Below are 17,040 nucleotides of genomic sequence, written 5' to 3'. Positions count from 1 at the left end.
CCCACAAAACAGTAAGGTCAGTGGATCATAACACTGGAGCACAGTTATTCAATTCCATTGAATAAAAAAAAATCTAAACATTCAATTTTACAGTTTCTGTTTAGCACCTTGCATACCCTCCTAACTCAATACAAGGCTTAATGACTTTGACACCTCTGTAACTGCATAGTCACTTCAGCCACTGGTCTGAGACTGTTGTATTTTGCAGCTGGAGGAACTCTGCTGGACAACAGCAGCAACAGTGAGCACCCCTGGTCCTCATCTGTATGAAGTTAGATTACCACAGTCTACCTTCACCAAAATCTTAAAGAAGTGTCTGACAAGTGTCAAGAGAGATGAATGGAGCTCATGCATCCTTATTCAGCTGCACAGCTATGGAGGCAGAAAACACCCCACTGAAACATAATGATTTCCTAAACTACCCACATTATTTAATTATTTCGTAGTGTTATTTTTTTAAATAAACTTTTTATAATACAAAAAGCACGCTCCTTTTCTTGAGAGAAAATATAATTGATCAGTAGCAAATTAGTACACAAACCAAATGGATCAAGTTCAGTTTTTCAGTCATTGACTAAATATTTCAGTTGTATCATGCACTCGCAAGAACATCTTTGCCTTTAAGTCTAGTGCCTAAAGTGAGCCATGTGCACCCTAGTCCCAGATATGTTTCAGAATAACAATATACAGGGGGGGCGGGGGGGGAGAGTACCACAAAGGATACAAGTTGCAGAAGAAGTGTGGGATATTTTTGAACACTTCCACTTAAACACTTCCAGGGACCGGGCCTCCACAACTTCCCTCATACACATTGGATCCTTGCACTTATGTCAAATCCTTTAATACGCAGTTTTTAAAGGCCTGCCATAGAGGGCTTAGTGCACATCTACGTATTTCTACAGATATACTCAATATTTTAATGGATAATAAAACATTCAATTTCTGAACAGGACTGCACCGGGATAATGTTTCTAAAGTACACGTAGCACACAAAGCACTTCACTTCAGGGCTTCCACACTTCAAGAGGCTACAAACTTCATAACCTGGAAGTTTTGTGTAGCTAGGGTATACTGAAATACACACTGGATATTTCTTAGTGATTCACATCCTGGATAAACTTACTTGAATTATAGGTGCTTATGTGACAACTGTATCCCGTTATGTTACTAAATTGCAAGTTACATCGTTCAAGCTGCATTTTTTTCACCCAGACATACCTGTACAGTCTTCTTAATTCTGTGTGAAGGACCTGGATACTCTGGGGAATACAATTCTGTTAAGAATAATGAGTTGATTAATGTTGATTTTCCCAGTCCAGATTCACCTAGAAGAAAACAGAACAGTTTAGACCTACATTTCAAATACACTTGAAACATACTGTCTGAAAACATGCACTGCACTCTAAGGCTTTAAGAAACTATCATCTTTTCCAGTTTCAAGGAAAAACTTGCAAATCCAGCTATCACTGTTGGATACTTTAGACATTAATTTTTCTGATCACATTAAGTACTGAATGCATTTAGCACTTCTCCATCGTTCCCATTACAACACACAAAGATGATATTGCCCCACATTAAAGTTTATAAACAAGCTATCTTCCTGGTATTACTTCCTATCATGGCACCAAAGCAGACTAAACTATCTCCTTTATTTCAATTATTATTTGACGGTCTTATTGTCATGGGGGGGGGGGGGGGGGGGGAAAAGATTGAGATTATTTTGGTCTGACTCCTAAAGCCACAAAGCTAAAATGAAGTTCCAGAACTATGTGGTTTGCCTGGGAATTTTGTTGTCATCGGGGCAGGGGAGGGGGATTGCATTTTGTTTGGCTGGTTTTTGGTAATTTGCTCATGAGCAACAATAAGTCTGCCTTGCTAAAGAATCTGGAGACACTACTGCCATGACAAACCAAGCAGATACAGCTACAATTCCCACAGCAAAAATTATCTCCCACTTACAGCTCTACAGAGACAAGAGCAAGAATTTCAGATCAACTACTTATTACAGTATTTAAAAAGACAAGTCTCTTGCTTAGTTTTCTACTGTAAAGAAACTACTTCAATACAACAATTCACACTGGCATGAGAACTAAGGAAAAAAGTATACAAACATGATACTTTCTGTTCAAGTTTTCATATGCAGTGCGGTTAGTACATTGACCTAAACAGAAATAGTCACACAGAAATTTGCTCTTAAGCTAATGAATTTGGGTGCAAAGTACTGGTGACATACTTTCAATGAGGGAGGAGAATGAGCTGCACTGCCCCCATGCTTTGAAAAGAAAAAAACTAACCTGCTAATCCCCCCCATCCCCAAACAAATACTGGTTGATATAAAGACAAAACTCAGAAAGCTTCACAACTTGTCTTGAGATACACGTCCTGGGTTAACGCAAATAATCGAGGGTTACAAAACAGAAAGCAGTTACCAACCTCAGCAGACAAGACCCTGTCTCCAGTGTAATAGCCGGCTCAATTTCATACACAAGCTAGCTTATACACATCAGCCATCTCGATTACAATGGTGTAGCTCAAAGTCTCTGCAGTACCAAACAGAGCAATCTGATTAGCTATACTGTAAACGGATTAGCAGCTGATGAAATGTTGCAAGCAGAGCTCCTGCAGGATGGCTAGCTACCTTATTAGCAGTGCTTTTTCTTCAAACCCAACCCTGTCCAACAGACAAGCTAACCCATCCTGTAGGCATGGTCTTGCTATAACCAGAAAGATGGGCTGCAGCAGCCAATGAACATGGAATTACTCAAGTCATAACCTCAAGATAGCAGTGCTAGGAATACTAACCCCAACACAACAGCTATATGTAAGCTAGAAGGGACAGGCTTGCTGACAAGTGCTTCATTACTGTAGATTTTGCCCTCTTCTGTGGTCAGATGTATTAGACATTTCAGAACCATGCAGTAAACACAGTGCCTAAGAGAGTCTGGTTGTATGGGACACGTCTTCTACTTTGCACTGCGAGATCTTTAGGGCAGGGTCAGCTGCAGCTGAGAGGCTTCCCGACTGAGTTTGCAGTAGAAAGCAGCTCTGAAAAGCACAGCTTTCCATCCTCATAGCTGCAGCCAGTTTGAGGCTAAACCTTCTCCATCCCACAACTCTGCTCAAGACACACATTATCATTCCAGTTAAACTGATGAGTTTTTCACCCATCCTACTGAACCCCGCAAAAGGGCAGCTCCGATTGTGCAATGTACAATTCATATCCTTTCAGCAAACAGGTTATTTTTTTAGTTGACCATAATCTTGCAAAAAGGCTCTCTACTGCACTACTGAAGAAAGATTTGCGTATCAGATTCTACCGCAATATACAAAAAGGGTTGTCCCTTCTTCTCCCCTCTATTAGGGTTATTGCTTATCTTAATGTGCTACGGCATTTAAAGTGGAAAATAGTCAGAACCACCACTTCTCCCGAAAAAAATCACACTGCTTGTCAAGTTGCCATTGAAATTTAACATATGGAAATAAGATTCCCAGCTTTGAAAGAATGTGATGGAAAAGCAGCAGCTTGCCCTAGATGGTTCCTGCAGCTGTGGCACTTCATATCAAGCAGTTCCTGAACTGCTGAAGCATTATGCCCTGATAGATTTGAGGTTTGTTTCCAACCCCCACCTGGATGCCATCCTGTGCAACCTGCTGCAGGAGACCCTGCTCTGGGGGGTGGGGGGGTGGACTAGGTCTCCAGAGGTCCCTTCCAACCCCGACCATTCTCTGATTCTGTGATACAGCAGCGATGGGAAGGCAGTTTTGAGCTGGAATTAGTGAAAAGACTATTTATTTTAGTGAAAAGGATATTTATGCACTACCTTGCTCCCACAGGTGCCCATCACCCTAGATACCCAGACCCATGCTAACTTTAATCAACCAGTGCTGATTATACCAGTTTAAACTCCTTAACTGCTACCAGTATTACATGTGTGTGTTTGCATCAAATACACCAATCCTCGATGCAGTTGTGCCTCAGATCATGTAACAGTCAACACTTACAATGGTAGCAAAAGGCTGTAATATCAAATAAAACAATTACACTGTAACTGTAGGTAAAAACCATAACTGGAACATTCAATACTGTACTATGGGGACTCATGCTGCTTCCACTGTAATCAAATAGGAATTTCTGCTGACTACAGGGAAAGCAGAACTAGCAAAAATAAGTGTATCTGAGCAATTCTAGCAGCCTTTTTGGACATATTAAAATATTCTGATCTTAGCTAGAAATAAGGTAAGGGGGGGGGGGGGGGGGGGGGGGGGAGGAAGGGGACACAAAACAAAAAAACAAACCACAAACAAAATCCTCTGTTCTTCACACGTAGAACCTTGCTCAACCCAAATTAGTCTGAAAGGATTCCTTAGTGGAAAGGCTGGGAACGAAGCTTCCAAGGATGCAACAGGTTATGAATATGACAAACAAAACACAAGAGAACAGGGAAAACAAGTGGCATTTACTTTGCCTTAACATGAAAACAAAAAGATGTGTGTCTTCCCACTCTGAGTAAGTACTTCTGATGAGATTTTGCCCTTTCACCATTATATGAAGTGGCATCAGGATGCAACATAATAGAACCATTTCAGCAGTAATAACTTCCAATCACTCAATGCATCATGACACAGTTAGATCTAGCTGCCTAATTTAGAGTGAGTGATTTTTAGAAATACCCTATGTCTTCTGTTTTCAGCATGAAATGTTTTGTTTCAAAAAAAAAAAGTTTACTTTGACATTGAAGGGTAATCCTGAATCCAAGAGAAATTATTTTTGGTATCCAGCTACTACTTTTACATTGCACTCACTCTCCCACTAAGTGTTTTACACACAAAGTTCTTCTGAACAAATACATGGTTCCTTTTCTTCGTTATTTTGTGTCTCACGTTTATAAGCAAATTAGCGTTTCAAAATGTCAACGTTTTCTCAAGCTATTTTTCTACTATAGTAATATTCAAATACATGGAGCTGGCCACTCAGTTGGTAGAAATAAGCATGTACTTTTACTAACATACTCCTGTCAGTTTTGCAAAGGACAGAATCTTTTGTCAGCCCTCTACAAGACTAGCAAAATTTGCAACTCCTCTCAAGTCTCGGAATTTCTAAATGGCTGTACAAATATCAGAGCTTTTCCTGTACATCTGAGTTAACAATTACCTGTTGACAATTAGCATCTTTATAGAGATGGCCCTCGGCACATCATTTAACATTAACCTTGGATAGCAAAAATTCTTTCTCTGTGAAGAAAACACTGATCAAGTACTTCCCTTTTTCTCTACACAGATGAGACTAGCTATAACAGTATGGAGAATTAACAAAAAACTGGAATCAAGAAGTGCAATCCATGGGAATGGGGGGAAAGCCGTGCTCCAGAGATGAAAAATAAAGTAACTCGGGTGGTTCTCAACTGAGCTACATAAATCTCTCACCTTCATTTCCAAATCCCTCCCTGTAAATGAACCAGAAATCCTAATCTGTGATACCCTGTTAGAGAATCATACCACAACTAAGTTTCAAGTGTTCAATACATGTTTTTTTCCAATTCAACTTCTATCCATCAGCTCTTCTTATGACTTTATTACTATAAAGAAACTTCAACTGTATGCATCTCCTCCCCACAACAGAAGGGAATTGTTATCCTTAAGCCTTAATGACAATCATTTTTTCACCGTTCGTTGTTATGGCACATTGAGACAGTGGCATATTTCCAACCTCCCCCGGCTTTTCAGCCTGCACCATTCTTAGTCAAATACCTACAACAAGAAATGCACAAGCAAGCCAGTCCAACCTAGCTTCCAGATTTGTGTGACTCGTATTGGAGACTGCTATTTTCTCATTTTACACCTCCTGATAATGTCCCCCACAACATTTTCTAGCTAACACATTACTCTGAAAATCCCAGATCAGTTTTCTGCTGTGATCTCCAAGTATTTTTAGGATCTTGTTTTCTAAAAATCAAGGCCCTGAACTGAAAAGCATGACTTACATTCTTAGACTTATGACCCCATGTGAGAGTTCATGAAACGTATCAACTGATTAAGACCACTAATCAATATTGAACCTTCTCAGTGTGCTCTCTGCATGTTTTATTTCCTACCCTTTCATTAAAGAAAGAAATTACTCTTGCAAAAGTCACCAGAACTTTTTCTATTCTTCACTAACAATTACTTGGCTATCTATCAAGAGTATTTCATGCTCGTACCCTGTGACAGTCAACCGCACCTCTGGGAATGTGACTGCACATGCTATCTATACTTAGAATTTCAAGTCACTTTCTCAAGCTTCAAGTGGGACTACAAGACTGCCTAGGAACCACCCACCTGCAAGAAAAATGTTTTTGGTGATCACACCATTGTAAACTGAGACTTCAGTTAAATTCCTCAAAGTATGCTTCATGTATTGTCACCAAGAAAATGACCCAGTCTCCATCACTGTATCCATTAAATGAGAATGGTAGAAACTGCAGATGCAGAAGGTGCATTAAGTGTCTACAGCTCTGGTGGGCAAGTGATGGTAAGTCATGCCAGAGGGGCTTGTAGCTTATTAGAGACAAGCCACCAACACCAAATGTCCCAGGGTAAACAAGTTTTTTTTCAAAGCTTCTGCTGCATTCTAAGTAGAAGTCTGTGTTCAGAGTTACTTGATACAGTCAAACACAAGCTGCAGATGCTTTACTGCTTTATCAGAATGAAGATATGCAACAATATGTTTCTTCTCTCATGTGAGGGGGCAGAGACTTTTAGTGCATTTGAATGCCCCAGAGAGTTATGATAATGGGATCAAATTCAAGAGAAAAATGTTGTACTTCCCCACCACTTACATATACAGAATGTTTACATCAAAGCACATTTTATTTTTAGCATGTGAGCCATTTTTTTCCTGGAATTTTTTCTATTTTATAAATTCTAATTATTGTGACAGTTTTTGCTTAAAATATAATCCCATCAGTTTGACGCTGGTGACTCAAAGAGGGGCAGAAAGCCTGTCAGAAAACATAAAAAATAATGCATTTCATCTTCTTTCATCCTTGTACCATTCACAGATTATGTGCACAACAGCACCTGCAGCTTTATGCAAATGTGCAATGGCTTTGATGGCACTGTCACACACAGTTTTTTGCTTTTATACAGAAGGGAAGCTACGTGAATAATCAAAGAGCCTGAAATGGCATGATGGAACCATCCTCTTGCTGAGGGGGAATGACGCTCTGCCATGTTATTATAGATGACCACAAAAACAGAGACTACGAGATGCTTTTAATTTGAAGTCTGATTTTAGAAGCTTTCATAAAGGCTAGTTCCTGTCTTCAGCACCCTACAAAATATGAACCAGTGTTTTGATAAACATACAAGAATATCCAAGTAAAACCCATCAGGAGGAGGGGTGAGAGCAGCACTGTGCTACACAGCTGCTCCCACATATCTACAGTTCCATGCAGGACAATGTCATGTGAAATCTTTCAAAAAGTTCAACTTTGCATTTTATTGACATTTATAAAGGAAAGTAAGCCAAAGCGCCACCATTTCACAACCTGAATTCGGAGCATAAGTACAGAAGTAACATCTGTTAGAACCACAAAGCTGATCCTAGCAAACCAGAGTAACAGGGAAGTCTACCAGTGATAAATTCACTTTTGCCTATCAGCAAAAATCAGAATTTCAGCATTCAAGATACAATAAGACAACTTAACTTTCTTAGAGCAAAAATTAAACTGAAGACAGACTCTTGGCATATGGTTCTTGTCACAGATGCCATTTAAATAATTCAAGAGAGTCATTAAAGCAGAGAAGTACTTCAGAAGAATATTATAACAGATTCTAGATGGAATTTTTCAAGTACTATTACTTCCCCTCAAAGCAGAAGCAGTTCTAGCTTTCTACAACTGACAGAATAAATGGCCACAAAACAATGGCTTAACTTCACAGGTGAGATTTTGGCTGCTGCCAAAGGAAATGGTCCCCTACTCCCAACTCGCCACTTGCACTAGAATTCATAATGCAGCATGGTGGGGCAAAAAGCAATCCAGCAAACGAGGGCATTAGGGGCTTGTGGATGGGAAAATGAGGAGGAAAAAGTGCTGCAGAGAGAGGAGGTAAGTCAAATCTACAGGTTTCCAAAGAAGGGGGAGGGTAAATGTAAAAATTTGCATTTAAATCTAGACCTTTTCTCTGCAACAAAAAACCACCACCGATTCACAAGTTAAAAAAATATGTGGCACTTCATAAAGAAAGTCACATTTGCTTTTATTACATATATAGGCTTTGCTCCTGAGAAATAGCACATCTACAAAGTAGACATTTAAAATAGAATGTTACTTAATTAAACATGAGGTAAAGAAAGCAAGTTTTCTTATTTAAAAAAGTTCTAGTCTAGCAAAACCAATGAACCAAAATCACGTTTCTCCTCATTTTTAGTTTTCCAGCATGACTGCACATAAAAAAAAAAAGACACACCCCACAGCATTAGTCCACCCATATCTAGTACCAACAATAGCCAAAATGTGACAACTTGGACGTCAGCATCCAAGCTTGCATGGAATTACAGGTACGCAATTAGCAGCTGCAGCCTAGGCTTGCCAAAGCTTATCTCACTTTGTTTTCTGTATTAGTTAAAAGAAAACTCCTATGTCTGATCAAGCTGTAGTCATACTGCAATGCAGTTTCAGAGACATTACAAGCAACAAGAAGTTGTAAAAACTGACCTACATGGAAAATCTGCATGCACAAGCTATCTGTGAAATAACTGGGTTAAGGGATTCAACTGGAAATGACAGAAGCTGCAGAGCTCCAGGACGACGAGTCTTCTACAGTTAAACCCCAAAACCAGCACATACCTTGAATTTTCACAGGCTTTGATGAAGACAAAATAAAGAGCCTTGACAAGAGAAGAAAAAACCCATATTGCTTCAAAATGAAAGAAAGAGGAACAAAAACGGTTGGGAAAGATGCTAAAGGAGGGTGCTCTCTTTAAGCCTAAGAAAGCATACATCTAAGACCACCACTGCTTGATTTGGAAGAATTACCTGTCTAGAGAAAGTTGCTGAGCTGGACTTACTCTCTGGAGACATACGCAGTGACAAATATAATTGATTTCCCAATTATATGAATTTAAAAAAAAAAAGAGAGAGAACAATGATAGGAATATGAAAATTGTCATCTATACAATCTACACATTACTACTGACAACTAATTGTACAGCATTTCTAGGGCATAATTTCTAACATTTGCTGACTCAAGAATGAAAGGTACGTTAATCAACAGATCACAGATTAAGTAGTCATAGTAGGATCCTTCATTACTTGGGCAGAAATAAAACCCACACAGCAATCTACATGCTAATGAAAAATTAACAAAAGTGTGATTAGGTTTATTTAATCTTTAAGTCTAAAATACTCGGTACAGATAGCTTGCATCAGTTGCATTCTAGTATTACAGATCAATTCAAGCAAAAGGAGAGAAAGGTAAAGCACTTTAGGCAGGATGTTACTCAAAAAACCCACCCAACTGATACATCTAGAGCATGAATATCACAGAAAATTTCAGAAGGACAAAAAAGAAAATTATTTTTATTTACATGGAAACTAATGAGTCTCTATATAACTCAAAGAGCACCTAGATTGACTTACTCAACACTGCATCAGCTCTTCCCTTGAAAATTTACACACGAACACAGTAAAACCTACTGGAACTAAGTGTTGAGAGCTCTCAAAATGGTGCAGGTGGAACATTCTGCTATCAAATTCATCCACAAAAATCTGCCAGAGGACTGAACTTAGAAGATTTCTAGTGCCAGTCGAAATTTCTTTCCACACCTTATACCTTGTCTCTTGATGACTTCCCTCCTTAATGTCTTTGGAAGCACTTGTTTATTGCAGGCAGCACAAAGGAAACCACATTAGGACAAAATGCTTAACTGGCACAAGTGGCAAGAGAAACCTATAGATAGCTTGACAGAATTCTGCAAATACACCCCAGTGATATTATTTTGGGGCAATAAGGAATGAAAAGTTAGGACAATGCCATTTGCAAGTTCGGATAATTTTCCTTTTCAAAGTTTGGTCTAGTGTTAGTCAAGGAGCAAAAGGATCAGAGATGTGCTCTGGTGGATAGGCTGTTGCCACTCTAAGCAACCTTGGCAAAATACACAGATTTGATACTGAAATTACTTGGGCACAGCTACATGCTTTTGCTCCCTAAGACAGCTTTCACTGTAGTTGTAAAAATGGGTGTTTTAACTCTAACAAAGGCCAAGGTAGGTTGGAATAAGCTTGTGTTATCAAGACTACACCCTTTTTAATATGGTGAGAAGAACTGTTTTGCTTAAGTGCTAAGCCATTGCTTCCAAATCGTCGCCACCACTATTTAATTTTCTAATAATTACTTAGAGGAAAACTGAGACACTTTTATAGCCAAAACCAGAAGCATATATTTACAAAGCTGAAAGGAAAATGGATAGGTCTGATAAGGTGATATCCTACGACCTGTTTAGTGAGCTTGCTTTGTTTTGTAGTGAATAAGCATGAAGGACAGACACGGGAGGTGGACCAGGACTCCTTCTGGAATTCCTGCCAGCTAGGGAGGACAAAGCCCAGAGCCAAGGACGCAGAATCGGGTAAGTCACAGGCTTGTCCTTTACAGGAGGTGAGGAGGATATACAATGAGTTTAAGCAAATTAAATACAAGACATAATTCTAAAAATATTTTCTCATGTAAATTCTTAAATAATTCAGTCAAATGCAATGTAAAAAAAAAAATACTAACTCAGTAAGTTAGTGAAAATCTGCCATCCTCTTTTGTCTCTCAACATCTGCTGAGTGGCCAGCTATTGGGTTCTGCTGTGCCTGGCACTGATGTAGCAGAAAAGTGGTGAATGAATACCTGCCAATAGTCAATTTCCTCTAAATTAGCAACTTCTTATATATTACACATTTGTCAGCAGTGTATGCCTCCAAGACCTAAAAAAATAAAGAAATCTTGCCATTTTCTCCTTCACTACAGTACAATGGTATCCCTTTAAATCAGCCTTTTTAATATAAAATATTACAAAATTCTCACCTCATCTCCTGTTTCAATACTTATGCTACTCTAAGGCTCTGAGTTTCACTATAGATTTTAAAGTTACTTGTTTTTGTAGGGCTAGCAGCACATAAAACATTCTAGCAATTTCTACATTCCATAAGTTAGAATATGAGGATACCACCTTTGCAGTACTATGAATTTTCATTTTATCTGAACTTCAAAATCTGAACTGGAAGAGTCTTATGTTGCTCTCCCACAGCAAAAAACTTCCCATTCCTCATGTGCCATCTTCAGGAATTTGCTTGAGAAATTGTCAGACTCCCATTCAAGTTTGTTGTTGAAAGTGGTATACCATATACTTGTACATACTGAAACAGTAATTCTACTAATGAGACTTCAAAAATAAAATTAAGAAAAGCTTCAGTGATGTATGGAAGTCCAAATAAGATACATCTGATTAACATGTAGTTATTTATTTACAGTTTAACATATGTGAAATCTCCTCATTTAATAAAAACTTGGAGTCATTTGAAAATACGTACAAATAAGATTTCCATGCCCAAAAAATGTTTTGCTTGAAACACACATCCTAAACAACTGATTTAAAGCCCTATGAATGCTAAATGATGTCATTTACAAAACTTTCAGTTGTTCTTTTTAAAACCGGGAACAAAGACTTGCCTTCATCCTACACCACACTGGGCTGCTGCAACACCAGTACTTCAAAAAAGCGTCAACTCAAAAGCATGTTGCCATAGTGTAGGAGTTATGCACCCATTAAAATCAGCTGATGTGATGCATGACTTCAGCTGACCAGTGCCGAGCAGTAAGGTTGTGCTCTTCCTCTGAGCTCTCAAAAATTTCAGACACATACAGAATCCGCAACTTTTAAACTTTTACCTAGGAGTATTTTTCAATCCTATCCTACAAGACTGACTTGTGCATAGCTTCATTTAGTATTTTTAGCATAAAGGTATCCATAGGATATACTGCTCTTCCAACTATAGAAGTATTAAAATTCTTAAAGGAAAAATATCTCAGACATGAACACAGATCCTTCCTTACAACCACCACAGTATAGTCAGTAATTACAATGCTGAATATTTTTAGCCAAAAGTAAGCATTATTTCAATGCAGCCAAGGCTCATTTTGACAAGTTTCTGAAACAAATGCCTAAATCGCTGTCATATCAAACAGTACTGCTACAAAAAAAAAAAAAAAAAAGAAGAAATCCCAGCTTCTATGTCACCCCTTTGTGCTGACACAAGATTTTTCTTTTGCCATGCTGCAAATGGACTGAAGACTAACCTTCTTTGCAGCTCCCAGAAAACTCTCCAGCTGGATTCGCACACTACTCCAATTTGGGCCGAGTGCTATTAGTTCTTTCAGCAGCAGCACAGACTTAGGCCAGGTTAAAATCTGAACTTCAGCCTAGAGGAACAGCTGCTATTGTTGGATCACAGTTTTTCCTAATTAAACCAGAACGACACTTCATAAATGCCACTGAGGCCTGTATGTCTCTTCAAGTACTTAAAAATTAGAGAGAATCATTTCTGTACTCCGATTTATACAACTGACGCCCTCTACATCAACCAAACTTTCCCATCCAAGCACCTTCAAAAAGTTGTGTGCTATATTAAGAAATAGTGTGAAAAGGGAATTCCAGAATCTGTTAAAACCACCCAACTTAGTTAAAAAAAAAAAAAGTCTACAAAAAAAACTAGTCGAAAAGAGGCTGACCACATATGGAATGCACAGTTTAATTTTTTCCACTTCACTTTGTTCTGTTTTTCATTAAGCAAGAAAACCCTTGAAGTTTGGGGGCGTGGGGTTTTTGTTTGGGTTGGTTGGGGTTATTTTTGGCAGTGGTGATTTCTCTGCGCCGCCCCCCCCCCCCCCCCCCCCCCCCCAAAGAAAAGTCCCTGTCTCATTTCCCTAAAAGTCACTGTAACCTGGTTTGTAAAAAGAAGCTGACAAGCACACAATACTGAAATGAAAATACTCATTTAAATTTTACAGTTTTTAAAGATGTGCAATTACTGAAAAGCTAGGAAAAAAAAATGAGAAAAAACACAAACCTTGAAATGAAGAAGTCTAATAGTGACTTCAGTGCCACATTAAAAAAGTGGTTTTCTGTTAGAGTGTTTTATCCATTAACGTCTGACGCTAATCATCCTTGCCATGTTCCGATGAGAAACCTCTCAAAGGAACCAAGGATCTTGGAGACAGCAGCTCTAGTTATTTTCCAATGGTAACTTTATGCTGTTCACATTACAGATCTAACAACATTAAAATGATCAAAGGAGGGCTAGAAAAAGACAGTTTGCCACATCAGATTGGTCAGTGGAAAAAGAGCCATGTCAAAGAAATCCACTGGTATCAATATGAAAAAAAAAAAAAAAGCAGCCAGGAGAGGTAAACAACAAGAAAATAGAGCCATGGTTAAGGCAGTAACTGCCAAGGAATTTGCATTGATTTTAATATTTTTGAAAAGGAAGATGCAAGTCTGGATTCTTCCTAGCTGTTTCCAAATGCTATGGTTAAATTAGGTCACTGTGTGGTACAACATCCTTGTAAAAGGGAGGGAGAACTTTTACAGTTTCAATAACATTAGTTATTGTTCAAGTTTAGTATGATTAAAAAAACATGGCAAATTTTTGTACTTGAATATCTAGAGTGTTACTGGGAACTCAGTTCTCAAAAGCAAAGGCAAGACAACAGCCAAGTCAAGATCACAAAAATGGAAGGCCTAAATGAAGCAGCCTAAAAGATAGGGAATGAGAAGGAAGAAGCCATCAGATTCAGTAGTTATGTTGCACCGTAAAGCGTCTCAAACATCAATACTCATCAGAAGTTAAACCAACATGCAAGCACACACCAGAATCAACGGAAAACCTGGGATTAGGATGAAGGGAACCGGGAGAAAAGAAAGTTGGAGAGTTTTCAAAAAAGTACAGGGAATTTTGAATAAAATTGGAAAATAAACTACTATCTGTATCTGAAAGTAATAGCTATATGCAGGCAGTACCAATCTATGCTGCTTCTGAACAAAACATCTCAACAGTGAAGCACTTAAACCACGCAGACTAGTCAGAGAGAAAGCAAGGACAAGAGTCCTAAATCAACTATTATAGCAGGAGAACAGTACTAGTCACTTCCAGAATCCAATTATACTGGAGTGAAATAGTCCTACAGAAAAATCAATCAGAAAGCTGTGGAAAATGGTTGTAGGCAAGATTCAGAGTTCAGCAAAAATCTCTGCTGCACTGAACTGTGTTACAGTGTACATCAATAAGCCCTCTGCCCTCCCAAGAATATTCCTTCCAAAAATAAACTCATGATAAACAACCACAACAAACTTTCTCTTTATAGGATGCATTTCAGATTAACTATTTTTTACAGTTTGATCTAAACTCATCTGTACTGTAAAATAAAGATCAAGGTTGTCACTACCACCCCTCTGAATCATCTTTCCTCCAAAATTTCCATGAAGGCGTCATCCCCTCCCCCCCCAGCCCTTTCCCCAACTCATCTCTAGCAATGCTTCATTTGAATTATAGGCCTAAATTGCTCCAGGGATAATTCAGGTTCTGAAATGACCAGCAGACTTATTCACAATTTGATGCAACTTGCTACTTTTACCACCTGAGTAATTTTCTACAACATTCTCCACCCCATCAACTGGAAATGCAGCACTGCAATCTCTATCGGGATGCTGTAGTTTTTCCTTCAACTATACAGGTAATTTCAAAAATTAAGCACATTCCTTCTCTATTAGCTAACTTCTTAACTACTGGAAAAGGAGCATCCTCCTGCCGCTAGCACACTGCAAAAAGAATACAAGATGCGTACTCATCTCTTCTCAGATTTAAGGGCTTCCCCTCTCACCATCATCACCATAAACTGTGTCTTTTCTGCTGCTTAAAACAATCCTAAAGGACTGGACATAAAGTTAGCATATTTCTGCATCAAAATTTTTCTTAATACATACCTAGCTATGATCCTGAAAGGAGTCATTTAAAGCATATCCAATGAAGATTTAAGCTGAAACACTTCTTTAAAAATAAAATATTTCAACCAGCCACTCCTCAAGTCCTTGTACCAGGCCTACTGAAGGTTATTTCAGCAAAAAGTATATGCCAAGGTTGGTGGATTTTGGTTTTGTTTGGTTGGTTTTGGGTGGGCTTCATTGCAATGATTAAAAGGGCAAGTTACCATGAGTGAAGGAAATCAGATAAAGTGACCTGGATGGCTTCTTTAAGTCCCAAAGTATAGATTTTTTTTTTTTAAATTATTTATTTAAATATAAATAGCTCATAAAGAGCTACATTAAGATCTTTAAAGTGATCAGACAACAGTAATGTCTGCAACACAGGAAGAAATATAAAGGTCATTTTCAGCTAGAGTGCTTCTGATAGCAGATACAAGATACTCTCTAGCATTAACTTTGTTATTTCAAATTAGGCCAGATTTGCTCAAAGCACAGCATTTGTATAGATGCACACAAAAAATTGGTCACATCTTTATTACTGACCAGATTTTAAAGAGGAACTGTTAGGAACAATTTCTTGATCTTAAAGATCATTACAACTATTCACCGTTACTCAGCAAATGTTTGAAAGACTACTACAGACATACCATACCTACATTCCTGTGCGCTTCCACATGCTTAACTGATCATCTTCCAATGTCAAAAATGGGAACAGAGGTGGGGGAAAAAAATAATTAAAACTCCATTATCCATTAAAGAGGAAAGAGAACTATCTGCTAATTCCTTCATTAGGAAAAGAACACACCAAGCCCATTGCAGATCCTCAGGTGCTACCTGTCTATGCTAAACACCTCAATATTCATGGAATTAAGACAAACAAGCTTGAAGCTTTTACCACTGACAAGTTTGCAACAGTTGGCAAAGCAATCCACCAGTAAAAAGCAGTCAGAACTGCTCTGGCTAACTGAATTTAACTTGAAATGTTTAAGTTACAGCTTACAGCCTGTGTGTTAAATGTGTCATGTGCTTTTATGGATTCTCAAGAGTTTCTATGCACAAAAACCCCCGGACTTCTAAAACTTGCTACTAGATACCTTCCTGCTTTTGCTCCTTTCAAAGACATCAGCATCACTTCACAGAAAATATGAACTACTTCCTACATACAAGGAAAGCCAAACACTCTAAAATTTGCATAAAAAGTTGTACTACAGGAACTAATTAAGACTTGACTACACCTAAGGCCATGTTTACACTTTTACTGGAACAGCTGCTATGCTCAGAAAAATTGTCTTCATTTGTAAACAGTTAATATGGGCTTAATTGCAAGTATATGCTTACAAAAATGTTTATAAATTCTATGCATTATTATTGTACCAGTTGTTCCATAACTGGCAGAACCAAGTTTGGTATTCTAGACACCAGTGGCCATCACTTCCTACCAGGCAGTTAGAGATGGTTCCTTTTTCAGCCCTCTTACCTCTCTCTTCTTCCTGAAAAGCATCCTCAGCATAAGCCTCAAGGCAGACAGACTGAAGGCTAATTAGCAAATAGACACTATTAGAGTAATCCTAGACAGAATCTTCTGATTTAGTATTTTTTTCTGAAAGCAACTGAGTTCACATGCTTCCAGACTGCCCCATGATGTGAATGAAAGCGCAGTAAATGGGAAAAACTGGGAGATTCACTTCAAAAATGGAATTAAGATCAGAGCTTAAACTCCCTTGTAGATGCAACCATCTCGCATGCTGTTTTGCCAGACCCGAAACACAAGTGAGACCTGCTGGCCAGTAAAGCTTTTGCCAACAAATGCAAACTGTGGAATAGAAAAAGCTTATTTATATTGTCCCTCGGGGAGAGAAAAATCAAACCACCCTATAAAAACTCTGCAAAACCAGCATCTACATAAATTACATGATATTTCTAGTCTTTGGCACCTTCAAGACGTCCCAGTGTCATCTGGTGAGGTGGTGGAGTAAAAGGGAACTAACAACAGGCTGCATGATCACTTAGTCTTCCACCCATGAAGAACAGCAAAT

The 17,040-nt window shown here is 38.5% G+C and overlaps 1 protein-coding gene across 2 annotated transcripts in view; it reads right to left on the bottom strand.

The window, feature by feature from the left end:
• SEPTIN7 (septin 7) overlaps positions 1–17,040 on the bottom strand; it is a 63,165-nt gene that overhangs the window by 26,714 nt on the left and 19,411 nt on the right. For both annotated transcript variants that reach the window (XM_082479527.1, XM_082479528.1), the window contains exon 2: positions 1,219–1,325. In XM_082479527.1, coding sequence (XP_082335653.1) covers positions 1,219–1,325 — 107 coding nt within the window. The remainder of the gene's footprint in view (positions 1–1,218; positions 1,326–17,040) is intronic.

This window comes from Vanellus vanellus (assembly GCF_965231255.1).
Source record: "Vanellus vanellus genome assembly, chromosome: 2".
Taxonomy (NCBI): domain Eukaryota; kingdom Metazoa; phylum Chordata; class Aves; order Charadriiformes; family Charadriidae; genus Vanellus; species Vanellus vanellus.
This window is presented reverse-complemented; position numbering and strand designations above follow the sequence as displayed.